We start from the raw sequence: 20843 nt of genomic DNA on the forward strand, positions 1-20843 counted from the left end.
TAATGTCAGTTCCACTGTCCCGTGACAGCTTCGCGAAAGAACTTAATACAATATACCAAATCGCGGTTTCCAACGGCTATACAAAACAGTTAGTGAACAAATTAATTAAAAATAAACAAAAACATTTAATTAATTCAGAACTTTATCCCGTCCCACCACAATCAAATACCAAATATGTGGGTAGTTTGACATATATTGGTCCAATATCAGATAAAATAGCTAAAATATTTAGGAAAAACAATATTAATGTGTCCTTCCGTCACAATGTCAGTCGAATATGTAATGGCAAAGATCGATTAAATAATTCCGAAACATCCGGCGTTTATAAACTAAGTTGTGACACTTGTAACTTGTAGGTCAAACAGGTCGAAATTTTGAAATTAGATTAAAGGAGCATATTGCCGCATTTAGGAATAATCATCCCGAAAAGTCACACTTCGCGAAACATTTAATTGATACTCACTCGGAAACAATAATAATTTTAATATTTTACATACATGTGAAAAAGGATTTCGCTTAAATGTGTTAGAGCAATTAGAAATAATAAAACACAAAAATAACATGTTTACATTGTTGAATGAACAAACAAATTTAGTCCCATCACCTTTGTTACGTGTCTCTTCCGGGGGTAATACGTCACAACAGCCGACCAATCACAGCGCGTTATTTCATGGGACGAGGGTATAAAACAGCGGCTTCCGGCTCATTTGATTTATCCCAGCGGAAACTCCATAGGGAGTGCCGCTTGCGCCTCTCTCTCCCCATGAGAAGGTCGCCTTCGATGTAGGCTTAGAGGGCACCTGCCCAAAGCCAACTGCAGGTGGTGTTTAGTGGGTAGGCACCTAGGTTTTCACGTGAGTCCCACATAACCAACGCAGACTTAGGCTGCGTTGGTATGCATGAGCATTCACCACCTCCCTCCCGTCGTTATCCCGGAGGGTAGCCCATTCCCTTGCTTGGGCGCAAAAAAAAAAAAAAAAAAACTCTTCTTGATTTTACTTGACAGATATCATCTTTACCAAGATACAAAAAAAATACAACTGCCGACCAATCACAGCGCGTCATTTCATGGGACGAGGGTATAAAACAGCGGCTTCCGGCTCATTTGATTCAGTCTCGTGCCAGATTTTGGCGAGACTACACGTCCTGAGGATGCCTCGTGTAGAGGCGAAACGTGTCGAATTGTTTTAAAAACAAATATTGGCGGAATTAACACTAAAGAAAACTTAAATCATTTGTATAATTATGGATTTCCGCAAAGTAACACCTAATTCAATAAATTTTCTTGATTTTACTTGACAGATATCATCTTTACCAAGATACAAAAAAAATTTAAAGGTCCAAATTAAGATTTCCATCACTCAAATCATTTATTTTATTTAGCAAAAAAGTTATTCATAAACAAAATTGGATGATAAATTTTTAACACCTTGAACATTGAACTAAAAATAAATCATAGATCATCAGTCACCCCCCACTTAAATGGCCTCTATGCAGATGTAAGTTTTGAGAATGACTTAAAAACTATTTTAGAAAATAAATATTATAGCAAAACCCAAATAAATTAAAAAGACATACTTTATTACACTTAATAATTGTAATCTCTGAATAAATACAATAAATAATTATCATAGATAACTTAAATAGCACCATGTAACAACTTCCAAAGGAAACCATCACCAATCACTATTTCCAAGATCTGTAAAGAGTTTATCTTTAATCTTTGGTCTGGGGTCTTCTTTAATTTTGCTTTCCACGGCTCCAATTTGACCCAGCATATATTCAAATTCTGTGGAAAAATCACAAAATTTATATCAGATATATATTTAACAATATATTAAGTTCATGTTTAGCATGAAATTGAATAAATATATATTTTTAACAGTATATTGCCATCAGGGGTGTGCATTGCTTTTCTAGCAAGGTAGGCAAGAAGATCAAATATCATATTCAAAGATTCTCTTGTAAATTCTGTGGCATGTGTGTAATTAATACTGTTGAGATATATGATAACAGAAACAGAAGTAACAAGCATGTGACCTAGCAATGTTTCTACAAAATTTTATTTATTGCAATGTTAGATGCATGTAGCATTAAGCTCACTCTATTTGACCGCGAGCAAAGCAGAGCTGCTCAAATCGTCAGGGTCGATTCTCTGTGAACAGCTTGATCCTTGGCCTTTGTATCTTCTGCTTGTTGCTTCATTGTGTGTCTTCTATCACATTAATTGAGGGAGTGTTCCGAAGAGCTGTTTTACTTGATTCCTGCCACCAAATTCTACTTTAGCATAACACACCACAAATGAAATGGGTACAATAAAAAAATGTGTGTACACCTTTCCTTTAAGGCCGGAAACGCTCCTGTCATTCATCTGGTGACTACGGAGAATATGGGTGGCAGTGATCACTTAAAACCAGGTAAACCAGACTTTAATGTCCTCCATTTCATCAAAAATATCAAAAAATTCTTAAAATATGATGTCCTGAGATTTTAATCTTGCAAATACATAATACAATTTTTAATTATTTCTCAAAACTTAAGTGTTTAAATTTTTAAATAAAAATAACTTTTAAATTATCAGTACAACATTAACTACTTTTATATCTTTCTCAAGACATTAAAATAAAGGTAGCAAAAGAATCATTTAAAGAAATTCACACACTACATAGGTAAGATACCCCTTTTACAAAATGAACTGACAGCTCAGATCCAAATACCCATATTACTTTAAAAATCCTATCACATAATTTTCCCTATTTTCTTAACTTGCTGAGTTTTTCATCCTATATGAACAAATACACAACAATATAAGCATCAAATCCAAATCCTCACCATCACAAGTAAGAGATGTTCCTCTAAGTTCATGTGGCCCAACAAACTGTTTCTTCATCTCACCCTCAAAATAAACAAAAACACTTGGCAGATTTCTCTCAGGGAAGTTGGGTATGCAAGTTTGTGCAATAGCCTTCAAAAACTTTGTACATGGAAATTTAATAGACAGCTCCTTCAGATGTTGATTAAGTAGAGCACATTGCTGAATACTGAAATATGCACATAACAATTATTTCAATATTTTTGGGTATTAAATTAAAATTTGGTCTTAAATAACATTATTTGTGCTCTTTTGATGTTTGACAGAGAATAACTTGATTAAAAGAAACAATAATTATAATTATGTGTTATTAATTAACACACACATGACAGATTAAATCATTATCAAGTCATAAGCAGAACTAAATACAAGCAAACACTTAAAAATATATCATACCCTTGCTTATATAAGTGTATGACAACCCATATATCATCACCAGCCTTATTAACCTCCTGTACATAATCCTGGCCTGATATCTCCCTTACTTCTCCAAATTTTGGTTTCTCAGCAAATCGTTTCATCTCTGCTATCCTCTTTTGCCTGTACTCCTCTATCACTGCTTCATCCTCAGAGTCCTCCAACTCATCCAGGCCATCAAGATCTAGTTCAGAAAGCTGCTTGTTTTCTATAAGTTTAAAATTAGGAAAGAGGTTTAAATGACAGATCATTAACATGTACTAAGATCTATATTTTGAACTAAGGTCTAAACTACTTAAATATTAACAGAAGTTGTTAATGTTTTATTTAGTATGTTATAGAACATAGCACATACAAATAATTACAAGATAATATATTTTTTTAATAAAGTAATAGTAGTTATGAATTTTACTTCTGATTTTCAAACAGGTGTTTATAACCTTACACTAATGTTTATAAAAAATATTGTTGTCTGAAACTTACTCTCGTCTTGTTTTTGTTGTATTGCTTGTTCGATCATGTTGACAATCTCGTCTTCTGAAACTTCTTTTTCTTTTTGAGGTAAAATCCCCTTGGAACGAAGAACGTCGTTCCATTCTGTGTCTTCGTTTGGATTCTACAATATTAATTATTATTTTTATTTATTTTACTTTCATATCAAAAATATTGGTAAAACAAGTGATGACTTACTTGCATTGTATTTTGTGTAGCTAGGTTTCTTCAAAATAACAGATAAAGCCTTCTGAAACTATTTTTGTCTTAGAATCAAAGCACAAACGTCAAACATAATAAGATGCAAAATGAAAATGAAATATGACACCAAACTAAAGTGATAAAGTCCCAAAAGCACAGAACACTATTACCAAAACCCTATTTATACTATATCTACGCTAAACCCAAATCAATATGCTATGTTAAGCTTGGATGTTACTATGACAGGTGACACTGACAGAGAAGCAATAATAATATATTTCGAAGTGTCTAGTCGTCCGCCGACCGGACGAATAAAATTAAATAATCCGCTTAGCGGATGAATAACAATAGTTTCATGACCCAGGAGGTATTTTATGAAGTGAAAACTTCTTTAGCATCGTTGTTATTTGAAAGTCGAGAGTCGAGTGTACCTTACGCTTAATATGTTCTGACGTTATGCGCACGACTTATTACAACATAGACACCTTGATCTCACTTGGCTCTCATTGTGCTCTGCTTCGTGACCCTCCACTCGTGTTTACCAAGGCATAGGGGGACTTTGCTTAGGCCTCAGCGTTGTACGTATGTTAATACGTGTTTGTGCGCACATGCGTAGTACAAGCTTGAGAAAAGGCGTCATAACAACCGTGGTGATTTGTATATTACGTACTTATCAAACGTTGGTAAAGTTTTTTCATCATTTTTCAAAAGTTTAGATGTGTAAAAAAATCAATTATGTTCGTTACATATAGATAATTCACGTCATACAAGAACATATTACGCCGGATCCACACGCTGGCTGTTTGTCACAAACACCGCAAACAGCAAACAAAGTCCCAAACACCAACCACAATCACCCAACACAAACAGCCATCCACATGCTTGGCTAACGTTCATAACATTGCGAATCGGCAAACATGGCGGACGACGAGGTTGTGGCAGCTATTACTTTCGGGTTGACATATTTTTATTTTAAATTAAAGCAAGAGAGAGAAAAAAGCAAAGACGATGGTGGATGATTAAAATACATAGAAATCGTACAAGGTACTGATTTAGACCTATTATTTGGGCTTTAATTTGCCGTGTTATTTAATTTTACTTAAAAATTTTTATTCGTTTCAGACAATTTATAGAAAAAAAAATTAATGAGCTTCTTTACGAACCATCAGGGGAGTTTCATAACTTCTGCCGCATGAGTTTCATAGATTTTGAGTGTTTGCTAGACAAAATTTCTCCTCTGATTTCGAAACAAGATACGGACTTCAGGGAAGCTATACCAGCGAAATATCGTCTAGCAATAACACTAAGGTTTATCGCAAGTGGTGACAGTTATAAAAGTTTACACTATTTATTCAAAGTGTCTCCTCAAGCAATATCAAAAATTATACCTGAAGTCTGCAAAGCAATTAATGGTGTTCTAAGAAATCAAATAAAGGTGAGTTGTTTTTTATAAATTTTTATTTTTTAATAATTTGAAATGAAAAATTAATTCATGAAAAATTAAGCCGATTAAACTATCTCAATTTTCACGATCAAAGTCTTCATAAGCTTTAATTAAAGCTTCATTTACACGGTTTGTTTCTGTTCTTTGGGAAATCAACTCATTGGATATTATTTGAATGGTAGGAGTAGAATTTGATGAGCCCGATTGGTTGAAATAAACGTGATTTTGAGAAGTGAATGATTGGGGTGAATTGATTACCAATGGTAAATACTGTGACGTTTGGGCGGTTGATAGCTGGTTTGAACCTAAAACTAAAGTAAGTTGGCAAAGGTTCAGAATACGAGGTTTCGGAAGATGACGGTCGATATGGAGCCGATGGTGAATTATTTGGCAAAGGTTCGGAATATGATGTTTGGGAAGTTGATGGTCGTATTGGAATTGGTGAAGTTTTTGGTAATGGCACAGAATATGCCTGATAAGGGGCTGATTGGGGAGATGGGGTTTGTCGCTTAAAGAGCCTGTCTTTAATTCTATTTATAAACAATGTGTCTATATTATACATAAATAGTTTCCTCTTATACGGTGAAAGTTCACGCAGTTTTTTCGCTAGTAATTTTCCTGTCCTGTCTTCTTTTGGTGGTGGTGGTGGATATTCCCTCTGTCTTTTGCTTAAAATATTGGTCAACTGTCCAAATGCAGACGACATTTGCCGTTCCGCTGTGTCGGTAGCTGGCCGACGGCGCACTGGTTTTGGTGTAGGGAGAGGCTGTTCTAAATCTCTATTTTCAACAACTTCTACGTCCTCTATAGCTGCAGTTTCATTTTCTTCTGGCAATGCTCTCTGAAATAAATAATTAATTTTTATTTACTTCATTTTGATTGTTTTCAGATGCCATCAACGGCTGATTCTTGGATGAATATAGAAAGAGGGTTTAGAAGAAAATTTCCACACTGTCTTGGTTCCATAGACGGCAAGCATATTAATATAGAAAGTCCACCTCATAGCGGAACTGAATATTTAAATTATAAGAAAACGTTCAGCATCGTTCTATTGGCATTAGTTGATGCCCACTACAAATTTATATTTGTTGACAAAGGATGCCAAGGGAGGATTAGCGATGGTGGCGTCTTTAATAATTCATTACTGTGGAAAAAAATCTGTAAAAATGAAATTGATTTTCCTATACCATGCCCACTTCCTGGATCGGACGTTAACGTTCCATACGTTTTCATAGGAGATGGTGCTTTTGCATTGAGCATGCATGTTATGAAACCCTACCCAGGACAGCATAACATCGGTTCACCAAAAAGAATATTCAATCAATGTTTATCTAGAGCTCGGGTAGTAGTCGAAAACACATTTGGAGTTTTAGCTTCAGTGTTTCGTATTTACCGTCGTCCAATTTAATTAGGCGACATTACTGTATCAGAAATAACAATGACCTGTGCACTACTAAATAACTTCCTTCGAAAAAACTCCCCAGAGAGATATACCCCCCCCCCCAGGAACGTTTGATACGATTGACAGAAATGGTGAAATAATAACACGTGGATCTTGGCGAAAATACGAACAGAAATATAATGCAATTCAGAACATGCCAAATGTACCCTGTAGGTCACCTATGCATGCCAAACAGATAAGGGAAGAATTTACGTTATATTTTTGTAATAGATTTACTTAGCATTCTACATTATTTAAAAATTATCCCTAAACATAGAAAGGATAGGTAATTAGTAAGTAGTAGGATAAGTAAGTAGTAGTAGCATTAAGTAAGTAGTAAGTAATATGAAAAGGATAAGTAAGGTCACAGGATGTAACAAAAAGGTGCCAAAAGGTCATTCAAATTCAAATTCAAATTCAAATATTTTTATTCAAAATAGGATTTAAAATCACTTATTGAACGTCAAAATCTACCACCCATTCAAAAGAGACTGCCTCAGACCTGAGAAGAATGGGCGCAAGAAACTCGGCGGGCTTTTTTTTTTAATATAAAATATGGATTACAATGTAATATCGTACAATAAACATTTATAATTAAAGAGCCTGAGGGTGTTCGCTTTATTCCCAGTCCGTGGTATCATTAAGAAAATCGTTTATGCTATAATAACCTTTCCCACACAAACGTTTTTTAACAATTCTTTTAAATTTCGTAACACATTTGTTTTGTACATTTTCTGGGATCATATTGTAGAAGCATATACATCGCCCAATAAAAGACTTACCTACTAACTCGACCCAACCGAGTAGTAGGCACAACAAGTTTATGTTTGTTCCTCGTGTTAACATTATGAATGTCACAGTTTCTAGAAAATTCCTCAATGTGCTTATGAACATTTATAATTAAAGAGCCTGAGGGTGTTCGCTTTATTCCCAGTCCGTGGTGTCATTAAGAAAATCGTTTATGCTATAATAACCTTTCCCACACAAACGTTTTATGACAATTCTTTTAAATTTCGTAACACATTTGTTTTGTACATTTTCTGGGATCATATTGTAGAAGCATATACATCGCCCAACAAAAGACTTACCTACTAACTCGACCCAACCGAGTAGTAGGCACAACAAGTTTATGTTTGTTCCTCGTGTTAACATTATGAATGTCACAGTTTCTAGAAAATTCCTCAATGTGCTTATGAACATACATGATGTATGAACATACAAAACATTATCAAAAATGTATTGAGAAGCAACAGTCAAAATGTTTATTTCTTTAAATTTTTCTCTTAATGATTCTTTAGGACCTAGGTTATAAATCGCGCGAATAGCCCTCTTCTGCAGCACAAAGATAGTATTAATATCGGCTGCACTGCCCCATAACAATATACCATAGGACATAATACTATGAAAATAACTAAAGTATACTAATCTCGCCGTATCTATGTCAGTTAACCGTCTAATTTTCTTAACCGCATATGCTGCAGAACTAAGCCTATTCGCCAATCCTTCAATATGGGGGCCCTACTGGAATTTGGAATCAAGAGTAATGCCAAGAAATATAGCAGATTCCACTGGTTTTACCACTTCTCCATTTAATAAAATATTCGCATCTACATTTTTGACATTTGGCGCGGTGAATTTAATATATTTGGTTTTATGATTATTTAACAATAAGTTATTGGCGCTAAACCAGTACACGATGTCAGATAGAGCATTGTTTACTTCGTCATACAAAACTTGGCTTCGTTTCACTTTGAATATAAGTGAAGTGTCATCTGCAAACAATACCACCTTGTGTTTTTTTTCTACAAGGTTAGGTAGATCATTTATATAAATTAGGAAGAGGAAGGGTCCAAGAATAAACCCTTGTGGTACCCCCATACCGAGAGGAGTCAAGTTCAAATTTTAAATTAACCTTTTTAAGTTTTACTGCACCTTTTGATACAGACTGTATAGCTATATTCTTGCGGCTCAAACAGAAGACTTATTACGCTTTTTATCTGATTTGAGGTTAGAAACATTTTTTGGAAATTTCTGATAAAATATTCATTACCTTGTAATAAGAGTGGTAACATTATAATCGGGGCCCCACCCTCTACCAGATTTAACCACTTATAGCCCCTTCCGCCTGTCAAACGACACTTAAGCCAATCGTATTTTTTTTTCGTAACTTTAGGATTTTTTTTTTCTCGAAAATTATGAGGCTTCGCAATGTAATATTTTAGTACATCGTTCTACATGTCGAGTTCTATACAGAAAACAATATCAGCTTCTAAATCGACGTCACGTCTTCTAGAGTGCTACCATTCTTGCAAATAGATAATCAAAACTTTATCTGATTAAATCTTTATATAAATGATAGTTTAAATTTAATATGTATGAATAAACCATAATGAAAAAAAGTTGTTTTACTTACTTCCTCTGAATTTACGTTATTTGAGCAGGTATATACTGGTCCTAAAAATGACTCCATCAGGTCATAAGCAAACCAGACCGGTGTATAAACATCATCGGATCCTGAAAAAATAAAATTTATTCGCAAGGAACATAGCAGGGGTGTTTAGACAAATATTTATTGATTATTTAAACTTACCTGCACTGGAACGAATAGAATCTTTTTTTTTCTTCAAATGTCTGCGGAACGTAGCCATCAGTATTTCTTTTTTGGTCTTCAATTCCTTGACACTTTTATTCATTATAATGCTGAGGCGAGTCCATGCATCATTAACCTTTTGCCGATCTTTGTGATCGGCATCTTTGGGATTCCAGAGACATGGCTCATTTTGAAAGCCTCCAAAAATGTCAGAATCGTAGTTGCTGACCAATCAGTCACTTTTTACGCTCTGCGCGCCAACGAAAAAGTGTAGCAAGAAAATACGTCCGCCTCCCGCAAGCTCGCGCGCATTACTGAACGCTGCCAAACGTGTGGATACGTCGCAAACTGTTTGCCAAACATCCTTTGATCTGGCAATCACAAACACAAACAGGCAAACAACGACAAACACCCATGCACACGTCCGTGTTTGCTGTTTGCCATTGTTTGTCAAGCGTGTGGATGGGGCTTCACATAAAACACCGAAATCTGGCACATGCCACAAATTACGCCATAATAAGCTTCGTATTATCATAGAGGTCTTACTCATAGAAGAAATTAGTGACTTTTGGTTACTATGACTACAAAGCAGTTATTACGTTGTCATGCTTATAAAAAGTTGTAATTAATTTATAAAATTGTTTTCTTATATTAAATAATGGTGAATGCACTGATTTGCTCATAGTCTACTGCTGATACTCTGCTCTATCTCATATAACACGTATGGCATATCTACTTATACATTTCTGCGTTTACTCCAGTTGTTAAAAATGTTATTGCTCACTGGACAGCAATGTAAAAACTTTTTCAGTGTAAGCTGCGTATGATTCTATAATATGTATCTATTTTCTGATCAAGATCTGTTCAGTCGGAGTTTTTTTACGTTTTTAATCTAAAACCACACTCATATTTTAAAGGCGAAAGATTTAAAATATAGTGTGGTTGTATGTTTATTTATTGGTTTGTGCGTATATTTGTTACTCCTTAACGCTCTAAATGTATTTGAATATAATAAGTTAAGGTGGCCTATAATGAGAGGGACAAACACTTAAAATATTTTTATCAACATAAAATAATTCGAGAAACTGGTTATTAAAATATTAAGTTCCCTGAAATAAATTTAATTTGCTACATTTAGTTAAGTTTTCTTTAAGACATAGACATTTTTAATAATATCAAGAACAAGATATGTTGGTATCCGCTTACACGTTAGCGTCACCAACATATCTTGGTTTAACAACTTTTGTCAAATATGGCTAATTGGACTTATGTATTTGACTTTCGAAAGAGATTTCAATACTTTTGATGTTAGAAAAGTTTTATCATACTTTATGAGCATGAATTATTAAACGCTTTAATCTTTTAGTGGAGCAAATTCCACTCGACTTATTTGTTTTGTGAAATTCTTCACATTTCTCTCTTGCTACCAACTGGCGCCAATTCTCTTTCACTATCTCGTGTAACCAAAAAGCTGAAAAAGATAAGCTTTTATAAATTTGCGGTGTAAATAAGTTTCAATTATCGTTAGATTACGATACATCTGTGATACCGTTTAAATAGGACTAGTTTGTAATTGTTCATGTTCTTGTAAGCCATTCATATTCACTGTCAATGACTTTCTATGCACAAAATACAATGTTGTTCAAAAGGCCTTTAAAAAAGCGACTCTTCGGCAATAGCTTTCGCTGGACCTTTAAAAGAGTGCGACTCTATAGTTTTCATTTCTGACTGAGTGCTTGTCGCATCCTTTCATCTGTCTCATTCTGACAAGCGAGAGAGAAAAGGGTGTGAATACTTGTCAAAAATTGTACCAAATTTAATGAAAAAATATTCGTTTTACTAAATTATTTACGCTTTTTGCTAACTCATGTTATATGAATAAAATAAACATACCGGTGATAAGACAAAACATTCTTTTTATGCGGCGGTAACGTTATTTGAGCTCTATTTAATAGCAGACTTAGTCTTGTTGATTGACACACAGTTGACTCACGATTAAGGGGAAAAGTGTGCTTACATTGTTTATGCATACTTTTGCCGTTCTGCTATCAGACTCCGAATGATATGTATAGAAAGTCATTATTGTACCATATGTATAGAAGGTCATGTAAGTAGGCAATGACCGTAATTTATATTTGTATTCATCGTAAAATTTTATTTTTGTCAAAGTCAAAATGACAATTAAATGTCAAATGTCATGACAATTGGCATGCGCCGTGTTGGAAATTGGAATTTGGAAATATTGTAATTTGTGTGTCGCTATGTTCAGACTTCAGTGAAGTTAGTTCATAAAATAAATAAATTGGTCATGGCTGATACCGAGGAAGTAAAACACCAGGAAACTAATTTTCATGAGGATGAAGGTAAAAATTATTCAGTATTATTTCGCAACGAGTGTGCGTAGTCCTTACGTGTGTTGTAAGAACGTAAGCTGCCTTACGTCTTACGATACCCTCGTGTATCTTGTGACATTGAAAATGGGTTCTTTTTATAATTGCTGCCTGGATTTTGGTGCTCAACCTCAAGATACGGAGATCACCAACTGCTTTACGCGTTGAGTGACAAATTTCCGTGATAGCAAGTGCAAAAATGACGGAAGGCGCGGACAGGAATCTTGCATCAGGTAAACATTATCATTTCATTCAGTAAATCTCGTAATTGCACTGCCGCGTATCACTGTATGTTTTTCAACTTAACTTTAACCTTTGCCAATAAGAACTAAGTGAAGGTTATTATGAAACGATTATTGGAAAATGTAAATTTTTGTTTATGTAAACAATGTGTGTAGTACAGGGCCTTCATTATACGAAACTGCAACATTGCAAGTCAATGAAAAATATTATATACCTTGTTGTTATTATGACAAAGGTATTGTGTTATATCAAGATAGTTGATACTTATAACAATATTGTCCTTTATTAATGTGGTAACCAGTGTCACCACCAAATAGAATATGACATGATATTATTTTATACATCTTTAAAAACTTATGAACAGTTATGAATTTTAATGATTTATTAATTAATGAAAGCTCATAACTGATAATATAAGAAAATTATGTGTATTAAAATCAAATATATTAAGTTGTATCCAGGTAATATGTATAGTCAGTTTTACACTGAAATTAAAGACTCCACTCTATGTAATAATAATAATAATAATTTATTTCTCTTAAAATCATAGTTTACAGCAGCTAGTGGCCTTTTAAGCAAATAATGCCTGTACCAGGTGTCTCCGCTCTTCCAATTCAGCAATGTGTTATATTTAACAAAATGTGAAATAATAATAAAGTTATGAAATGAATATAAATTTAAAAAGGTTATGAAATGAATATAAATTAACAATTTAAATATTTGGAAAGTTACTTTTCATCTTTCTATGTGCACTGAAGGTTAGCTATTTGCCAAAACCATAAAGCACCAAAACCATAGTTAATGCGAATAATTTTAGTTTTAATATTACATCCATATTTATTGAGTTTCTCCCTCAATCATCATCCTCAATCAAACCATATTCAGGTTTGCTGTCAGCTGAAAAAGTTCTTTGAAACTACTGACTTTATTTTCTAACATTATTTTGTTTATACTAATATTTCTGATTATTTCATACAAATATAGATCACAAATAGTGGCAATATTTAGTTACAATAATAATTCTTGGTTTTAAATGCTATTTCCTGACAAATATTCAATTAAGATAAATTACTTGTTCATCATATGTGTGATAATATCTTTTATATTTTATTATATCCAAGGTTTATCATAAATATATTTAAATACAAGTATTCACATATGTTTTGTTTATAAAAAGGCTATGTGCAGTGTTTCTTGAATGATCATCTATAACATAAATGTGTATGGAGCTAGCAATATTACAACATCCATTATGGTTACAGGTTGTAACTCATGCTGATTGTACAATCATGTAATTATGCATAGGTTATGCCCCACATCAATTGTACTTTCATGCTATTACAAGGTTGAAGGTCTTCTTTGTCTGTGATCTGTGTCTTTTTTTAAATTAAATTTGATTATATTATATTATGTACTTAAATTTGTGCCAAAAAAATTTTTTCTCCATTTTTTAAGTATTATAATATTATTATGCATGAGGGTGAGGGAGAGGTATTAAACTAAGCTTTAAATTAATAGACAAAAGGCATTGCCCACTTGGAAAGTAGTTATTTAGGTGATAACTCTTATATTATATCAGTAAGTTGACCTGATCTTTCGGTAAATGGAAATTCTTCCAACTATTGTTGGGAAATTTTACAATTATCAAATTTTTGTGTGATATTTTCAGTATTCAAAATCCTCCACATATTCAAAAAATAACCATTCATGATTATTGTTTCTTTTTTATCTAAATAGACTTGAATCACTTACGAGCACCTATTAGGTTTAGATAAAGTTCTTGAAATCCTCAAAGGCTTAAATTTTTCTTTCAGTCTTACCCCTGAACAAACACTTGGGTATGTCGGATCTACTTTTACTCACTTTAAATAGCAAAGAAGACTTCTTGTTTGTCTTGGTATTGTCAATACCAACACACAGTATACCACCAAAGAATATGTAAATCTAAGAAATTGAGTAACATTAAAATATAGCTTCAACACTATTCTCCAAAGATTTTTGAAGCCTCATACATTTACCACTGGGAGGCTCTTTTGCATGTGATGCCGGCTAGATTATGGATACCACAACAACATCTATTTCTGCCGTGAAGCAGTAATGTGGAAGCATTACTGTGTTTCAGTCTGAAGGGCGCCATAGCTAGTGAAAGTAATTACTGGGCAAATGAGACTTCACAACTTATGTCTCAAGGTGACGAGTGTTGTTGTACTGCCGCCCAGAATTTTTGGGTTTTTCAATAATCCTGTGTGGCACTGCATTGTAATGGGTAGGGTGTATCAACCAACAGCTGAATGTCCTGCTCGGCTCATCCCCTAATGCCATAACAAAAAATACCATTAAATCATCGTCGTACTGTCAAACAATATGTTCATACGAAAGTGTTGTTTCTATTGAGCAATATTTAAATTGTGTAATGACGTTAATCGACCTCAGCTGAGGTGAAGGAGCAATGTGCGCGAAACTTGTTTGAATCGTGGAAAAAATACGTGAAGCCTGTTAAAAAACTGGTCCTCCTTCTTATGTCTACATAATTCGATTGGGATTATTAACATCACTGGAGATTGGTTGTAGATTACAATAACTTTTATATACAATGCGAGTCTAAAATTAAAATCAACGTTCTCAAGATTTACTTTCTACATTATTACGAAAATTTCATATACAAATAAAATTTGAAAACGAAATTTATGAACGATGCGGGACTCCAACCCGCGACCTCTCGCTTTCCATGCGAGCGCTCTTTCCAACTGAGCCAACCGTTCGTGTGACGTAAAGTTCATAAATCTTGTATGCTTCAACTCTCAGGTTGTGGCTTCATCTACAGGATCTACTTAACATAACCTTCTCAACCCCAATATTAGGAAATTGACATGAGACGTGTTTTGCGAGCTCAGTGAAATATTCAAATTTTATTTGTATAATTAGAAGAAGTGAGGGTTATCACTTTAAAAAACATAACAAATTGTTTAGATTCACATACCTACATATTATTTGTATTTATCAAAAGAAGCGTGGAATATTAGACCATGATAATATGTAAACCGAACGATGATAAAAACCAATGAATTAAGAATGCGTACGGCGAAAAGGCACGGTCAGTTTGATCATGGCACTGCGATCCATTGCCGAGCTTAATTTGAAGCAAATAATTACTATGATACTCAAAGAAGCGCTTGCAAGAGATTGTGACACAGGAACCTTGCATTAGGTTAACATTATTATTTACAGTCAGTACACGTTTACACGGTGAATTAGTGCGCTTGATTTTTTTTAACTATCAATCAGGGACGAGCAGGCGCGTTCAGCTGATGGTAATTGATGTGCCCTGCCCATTGCAATGTAATGCCGCTCAGGATTCTTGAAAAACCCAAAGATTCTGAGCGCCACTACAATTGCGCTCGTTACCTTGAGACATAAGATGTTTAGTCTCATCAGACCTTCAGACCGAAACACATTACTGTTCATGGCAGAAATAGGCGCCGTTTTGGCACCCATCATCTAGCTGGCATCCTGTGCAAAGGAGCCTCCCAGTCAATATAAAAATATTTTGTCTATCTATTATCTATTGTCTACCGCTCAGATCTCATGTCCTGTTACCTGTCCGCTTTAGTAGAAGCTTCTACGACTTGATCGACCCGGTATGCCTTGTGATTTCACATCTGAAAATTTGCTGATGGCGTCTGTAGACTTCTTGTACTATTTATCATCAAAATGTATGACACAAATAAATTCCGCGCGAGCGCCTCGCAGACGAAGCCACAACCTGAGAGTTGAACAAAGCATGCAAGACTTTATCAACGATACGTCACTCGAACGGTTGGCTCAGTTGGTCGCACGGAACTCGAGAGGTCGCGGTTTCGAGTCCCGCATTGTTCATAAAATATTGTGTTCAATTTTTATTTGTGTAATAAATTTAAGTCCAGAAGTGAGGGTAATCACTTTAAAACATAAGAAATTGTTTAAATCATCAAAATCAAAGCGAGTACTTCATTTAGCCCGCTAAAAGTCCAGCGATCCTCACGTAATTAATCTGATGGTATAGTCCATTGAGTTTAATAATCCTCGTACTAAAAAATTTAAAAGTTATCGTATGTATTTACACTCCGTACGACTTGTAGTAATAAGTGTTTCGCATTACGCAGCTGATAACCACAATTGGACACACTAAATATAAATCAATGTTCAGTGTTATTTTAATTTTGATAAAGAAGTATATCGCTACTGCGTTTTGGTGCTCTTGTCTGATCTAATTGGATTAAATATTCGAGTTTTGATCGTTTTCGTTGGGTTATTATGATATTGTTTAGTTACACTTTTATTCGCGCAGGAGTTGAAATTTTGTGTTTTAGACCAGTGCTGGCTTTTGAAAATGATAAAAAGTGAAAAAAATTATAGGATGAAACCTCTTGGAAAAGGAAGAGAAAATAACAAAAACGAAAGGAAAAATAAATTACGGGCGATCTGAGGTGGGGAAATTCTCCATAGGACTTGTAGTTTTGCCGGAAATCGAGATAAGCCTTAAAGGCCGGCAACGCTCCTGTGATTCCTCTGGTGTTGCAAGAGATTGTGGGCGGTGGTGATCACTTAACACCAGGTGACCCGCACGCTCGTTTGGTCTTCTATTCCATAAAAAAAGCCGTTTTTACCCTTCAACACCCCCCTTTTCCACTTCCCGAACTCAGATCGTCCGTAATTTATTTTTCCTTTCATTTTTGTTATATTCTCTTCCATTTCCAATGGGTTTCATCCTACTATTTTTTTGGTTTCATAGCGACATGTACCTCACAAGCTAGAACCGATTGACTGTTGCGTCCGTACCTAACACTGCATAAATTGTACTGCGCCACTACGGCTGCGTTCGTATCTGTGGGAGTTTGACGGTAGAAATGTATTTGTTCACCATGTTTTTGGCCTTAACTTCTATGCACGGAACCCTACTTCATTTCTTACAACTTACTGCTTATAAAATGACCTATCTTTGCAATGGTACAAATCAACTATTATTGATTGCAACTCTCGAGTGAGCTTGTACGCGAAGCTAGCTAGATAGATTTAGAAAAAAAAGCAGTTATTTTGACGAATGCTCCAATTCTGGTTGCAAACTGCAAAAATATTTATTAGAATATTAATTCGAAGGATTGGTGTGTTTTTATATACATTTCTAGTGTAATCGATTTTTATATTATCTCCTTTTATTCGGCTTGATTGAATTTAAAAGCGCTGTTCCTAAGCTGAAGAAATTCTTGTGTTGACCTTTTTTTTTTTTACTTTACGTACGTATTATAATGACGCACTCCTCCCAGAGCTGCAATTAATCATTTTGGATGTACGTCGGTACTAATATACTTGCCCGGCTTTTTCTGATGCCTACTGATACAGCAACCTGTTCATCCTATCTCTTATTCTTGGGACTCTTATCACGTCCTTTTTAAGTACATCTCCAATCTGATGAATGAAGGAATGTACGCCGAGTTCGACTTATCTCACTACTCATCCCCACATTCAATCCATAATTTTATAATATCTAATTTTTAAATTCAAACTGGTCTAATAACATATTAATGAAAAAAAAATCTATCCATCTAAAATATTTTACAGTCAAAGTTAAATAAAAGACGTAATAGAATAGGAGTACTAAAACCCTGACAGATAAAAATAATTTTATCAGTTATCTGTACAGTTTATCTGTTTGTTTCGCATCTGTTTTATCACACTCTGAACTGGAGTTGGAGATTCAACTGTATCAGGTCGCGTGCGTCGACTATCTCATAACTTCTGACCACAACATATTGCAACAGGTTGCTTAGGCCTAAGAGTATAATATTATTACCTAGCGGAGTAGGCATTGTAGGACAGAATAGGTACTCTCTCTGGTGGACTTACTTTTATTTATCTATAATAATAATAATAATATATAATAATAATATTGACACACTTTTACGCATATTATCTTGCCCCAAACTAGGCATAGCCTGTACTGAGTTTCTTGCGCCCATTCTTCTCAGGTCTGGGGCAGTCTCTTTTGAATGGGTGGTAGATTATGACGTTCAATAAGTGATTATAACTCCTATTTTGAATAAAAAAAAATGAATTTGAACTATGGCTACAAAGACTGATATATTTAATACGATATACTTACTTAAGAAGGAAACTAACTTAAAAAACTTTACTAGGAAACTACAGGCCGATCAGTTTAATGTCCAATATTTATAAAGTATTTTCAAAAATCATATTAAATAGAATTACCAACACACTAGAGGAAAACCAATCTAAGGAACAAGCTGGTTTCCGAAGCAAATTTTCAACTATTGACCATATCAAGACAAATTATACAGAAGTATAAAGAATATAATAAAATGTATTATATTGGGTTCGTTGACTTCAACAAAGCGTTTGATACATTGGAACATGAGTATATAAGTGACGCTCTAAAAAAACAACGGGTCGAAACAAAATACATACGAATAATTAAAAACGTATACACAGTGAGTACAGCACAAATTAAACTGGAATCTACGGGTAACGAATTTCCTATTAAAAGAGGTGTACGCCAAAGAGATCCTATATCACCTAAATTATTTTCAGCAGTACTGGAGATGATCTTCAGGAATTTAAACTGGACCAAAAATGGGCTCAATATAAATGGAGAAAACCTCAACCATCTACGTTTTGCCGATGATTTGATTTTGTTCTCAGAGGACGCAGGAACCCTGGGACTAATGTTGCAGCAGCTATCCGATGAAAGCGTTAAGGCCGGTCTGACAATGCATAAAACCAAAATTATGAGTAATTCCCAACAAGCAGTAAACAATGAACAAATAACAGTAAATAACGAACAACTAGAATATGTAAACGAATATATATATTTGGGCCAACTTATATCTACAGATAATTGCATGAATAAAGAAATAGAAAGAAGAATAACTAATTCTTGGAAAAAGATTTGGTGTCTTAGAGAAGTAATGAAGAATAAAGAAATGCCAATGAAAGGAAAAAAGAAAGTATATGAAATGTGCATTATGCCATGCTTACTATATGGATGCCAGACATGGGCGGTAACAGAATTACAAGAAACTAAATTAAAAGTTTGCCAAAATGGAATGGAGAGGAGTATTGTAGGTATAAATAGAATTGATAAAGTAAAATTACAAGACAAATTAAACAATTAAAAGCGAAAACAAAATTCAAAAATGCACACACTACATACAGACAGCTTAAATGGCGTTGGACGGGACATATGTTACGAGAGAGTAAAGAAAAATGGACTAAGTTAATAACAGAATGGTACCCAAGAGATGGCAAAAGAAATAGAGGCAGACAAAGAAGAAGATGGGAAGATGACTTCAAGAAAGTGGCTGGTCCGATATGGACCCGTTTAGCGAGAGACAGGAATACGTGGACATCTTTAGAGGAGGCCTTTGTCGATAGACAAGCTGTCCTACACAAACATCCAGTTGCCGATAGTTCAAATAATAGAATAGATTAAATCAATTAAGTGCTTAGTAAGTAGGCATGTATATACTAATAATTGTAAGGAAAAGCAGCAATAAAGGCTATTTTATTTTATTTATTACTTTTTTTTTATATGAGAGGGGGCAAACGGGCAAGAGGCTCACGGGACGGGGAGAGGTGAGGCAACCGCCCATGGACATCCGCAACAACAGGTGTGTCAAGAAATGCGTTGCCGGCCTTTAAGGTGGGTATGCTTTTTTCTTGAAGGTCCTTAAGTCTTATCTGTTCGGGAAGACCGCTGCCGGTAGTTGATTCCACAAAGTGGCTGTGCAAGGCAAGAAATACTTATTTAAACATACATAAATACAAATAAACATCCATGACTCGTAAACAAACATCCATAATATTCAACATAAATGATGCAGCTAACGGGATTCGGACCCGGCACCTCTAGCTTAGTAGTCAGAGTCACTAACCATTCGGCTATATGGGTCGTCAAAAGTCCTTCTATAGGTACTAATATTTTAAAGAAAGATTTAAATGTTTGTTTGTTTGCATTAAATACACTCCGAAACTACTGAACCGATTCGAAAAATTCTTTCAATGTTGGGAAGCTACACTATGCCCGGCTATATTATATTTTCATAAGAAATAAGGATCTATATAGATACTAAAATCTCAATAATGTAACCTAAGATGTAAAAATTTATAAAATATTCTTTACATCGCGTGCGCAGCGAAAACTCAATAGTTTTTAATTCATCAATATGATAGAATAAAATAATGTACTACTACTTTGCAGAGCACATCATTATTTACAAAAAATGTCGTGACAGCATAATATCTTATATATAAAATTCGTGTCACAATGTTAGTTACCTTATTCCTCCGAAACGGCTTTACTGATTTTTACCAAATTTTATATGCATATTCAGTAGGTCTGAGAATCGGCTACTATCTAACCAAACTAGGCATAGCCTGTACTATGGGTGCAAGACAACGATATATCCAATACAATATACTTACTTAAACACACATAAATACAGATAAACATCCATGACTCGGAAACAAACTCTCCTATTCATCATATAAATATTTGCACCTACCGGGATTAGAACCCTAGACGCTAGACGTCTAGGGTTCTACTACTCTCAGTACGCAGGGCCACTAACCACTGGGCTATATGGGTCGTCATTATAAAAAAAAATGAAGTTTTTAACTGTTTGTAAAAATATTTATGGCCAGGCTAGTTATATTATGTTTTCTAAATAGATAATGAATCAAACGCCACTAGTATGTAT

The 20843-nt window shown here is 34.5% G+C and overlaps 3 protein-coding genes and 1 long non-coding RNA gene across 6 annotated transcripts in view; 3 read left to right on the plus strand and 1 right to left on the minus strand.

Annotated features, from left to right (window-relative positions):
- Nucleotides 1-1560: 1560 nt before the first annotated feature.
- On the minus strand, nucleotides 1561-4148 carry LOC126965178 (viral IAP-associated factor homolog). Its single transcript, XM_050808621.1, has 5 exons — nucleotides 3980-4148; nucleotides 3773-3905; nucleotides 3269-3497; nucleotides 2833-3041; nucleotides 1561-1789 (listed from the first exon to the last, which is right to left on the minus strand). The coding sequence occupies exons 1-5, from the start codon at nucleotides 3983-3985 to the stop codon at nucleotides 1677-1679; spliced, it is 690 nt and encodes a 229-aa protein (XP_050664578.1). The 5' UTR covers nucleotides 3986-4148; the 3' UTR covers nucleotides 1561-1676.
- Nucleotides 4149-5116: 968 nt separating this feature from the next.
- On the plus strand, nucleotides 5117-6977 carry LOC126965177 (uncharacterized). The gene is made up of 2 exons (XM_050808620.1): nucleotides 5117-5417; nucleotides 6316-6977. The coding sequence occupies exons 1-2, from the start codon at nucleotides 5175-5177 to the stop codon at nucleotides 6832-6834; spliced, it is 762 nt and encodes a 253-aa protein (XP_050664577.1). The 5' UTR covers nucleotides 5117-5174; the 3' UTR covers nucleotides 6835-6977.
- Nucleotides 6978-11678: 4701 nt separating this feature from the next.
- Nucleotides 11679-20843, plus strand: part of LOC126965176 (atlastin) — a 45759-nt gene continuing 36594 nt past the window's right edge. For 2 of the 3 annotated variants that reach the window (XM_050808617.1, XM_050808618.1), the window contains exon 1: nucleotides 11681-11820. In XM_050808617.1, the coding sequence (XP_050664574.1) occupies nucleotides 11766-11820 (55 nt within the window). In that variant the 5' untranslated portion in view covers nucleotides 11681-11765. Of the gene's footprint in view, nucleotides 11821-11983; nucleotides 12081-20843 lie in introns of all 3 variants that reach the window. The other variant, XM_050808619.1, reaches the window with a different exon arrangement.
- LOC126965179 (uncharacterized) lies at nucleotides 13442-19656 on the plus strand. Its single transcript, XR_007729498.1, has 2 exons — nucleotides 13442-18575; nucleotides 18679-19656. It is a non-coding gene; the product is annotated as an uncharacterized LOC126965179 (long non-coding RNA).

Source organism: Leptidea sinapis, chromosome 6 (assembly GCF_905404315.1).
Source record: "Leptidea sinapis chromosome 6, ilLepSina1.1, whole genome shotgun sequence".
Classification (NCBI taxonomy): domain Eukaryota; kingdom Metazoa; phylum Arthropoda; class Insecta; order Lepidoptera; family Pieridae; genus Leptidea; species Leptidea sinapis.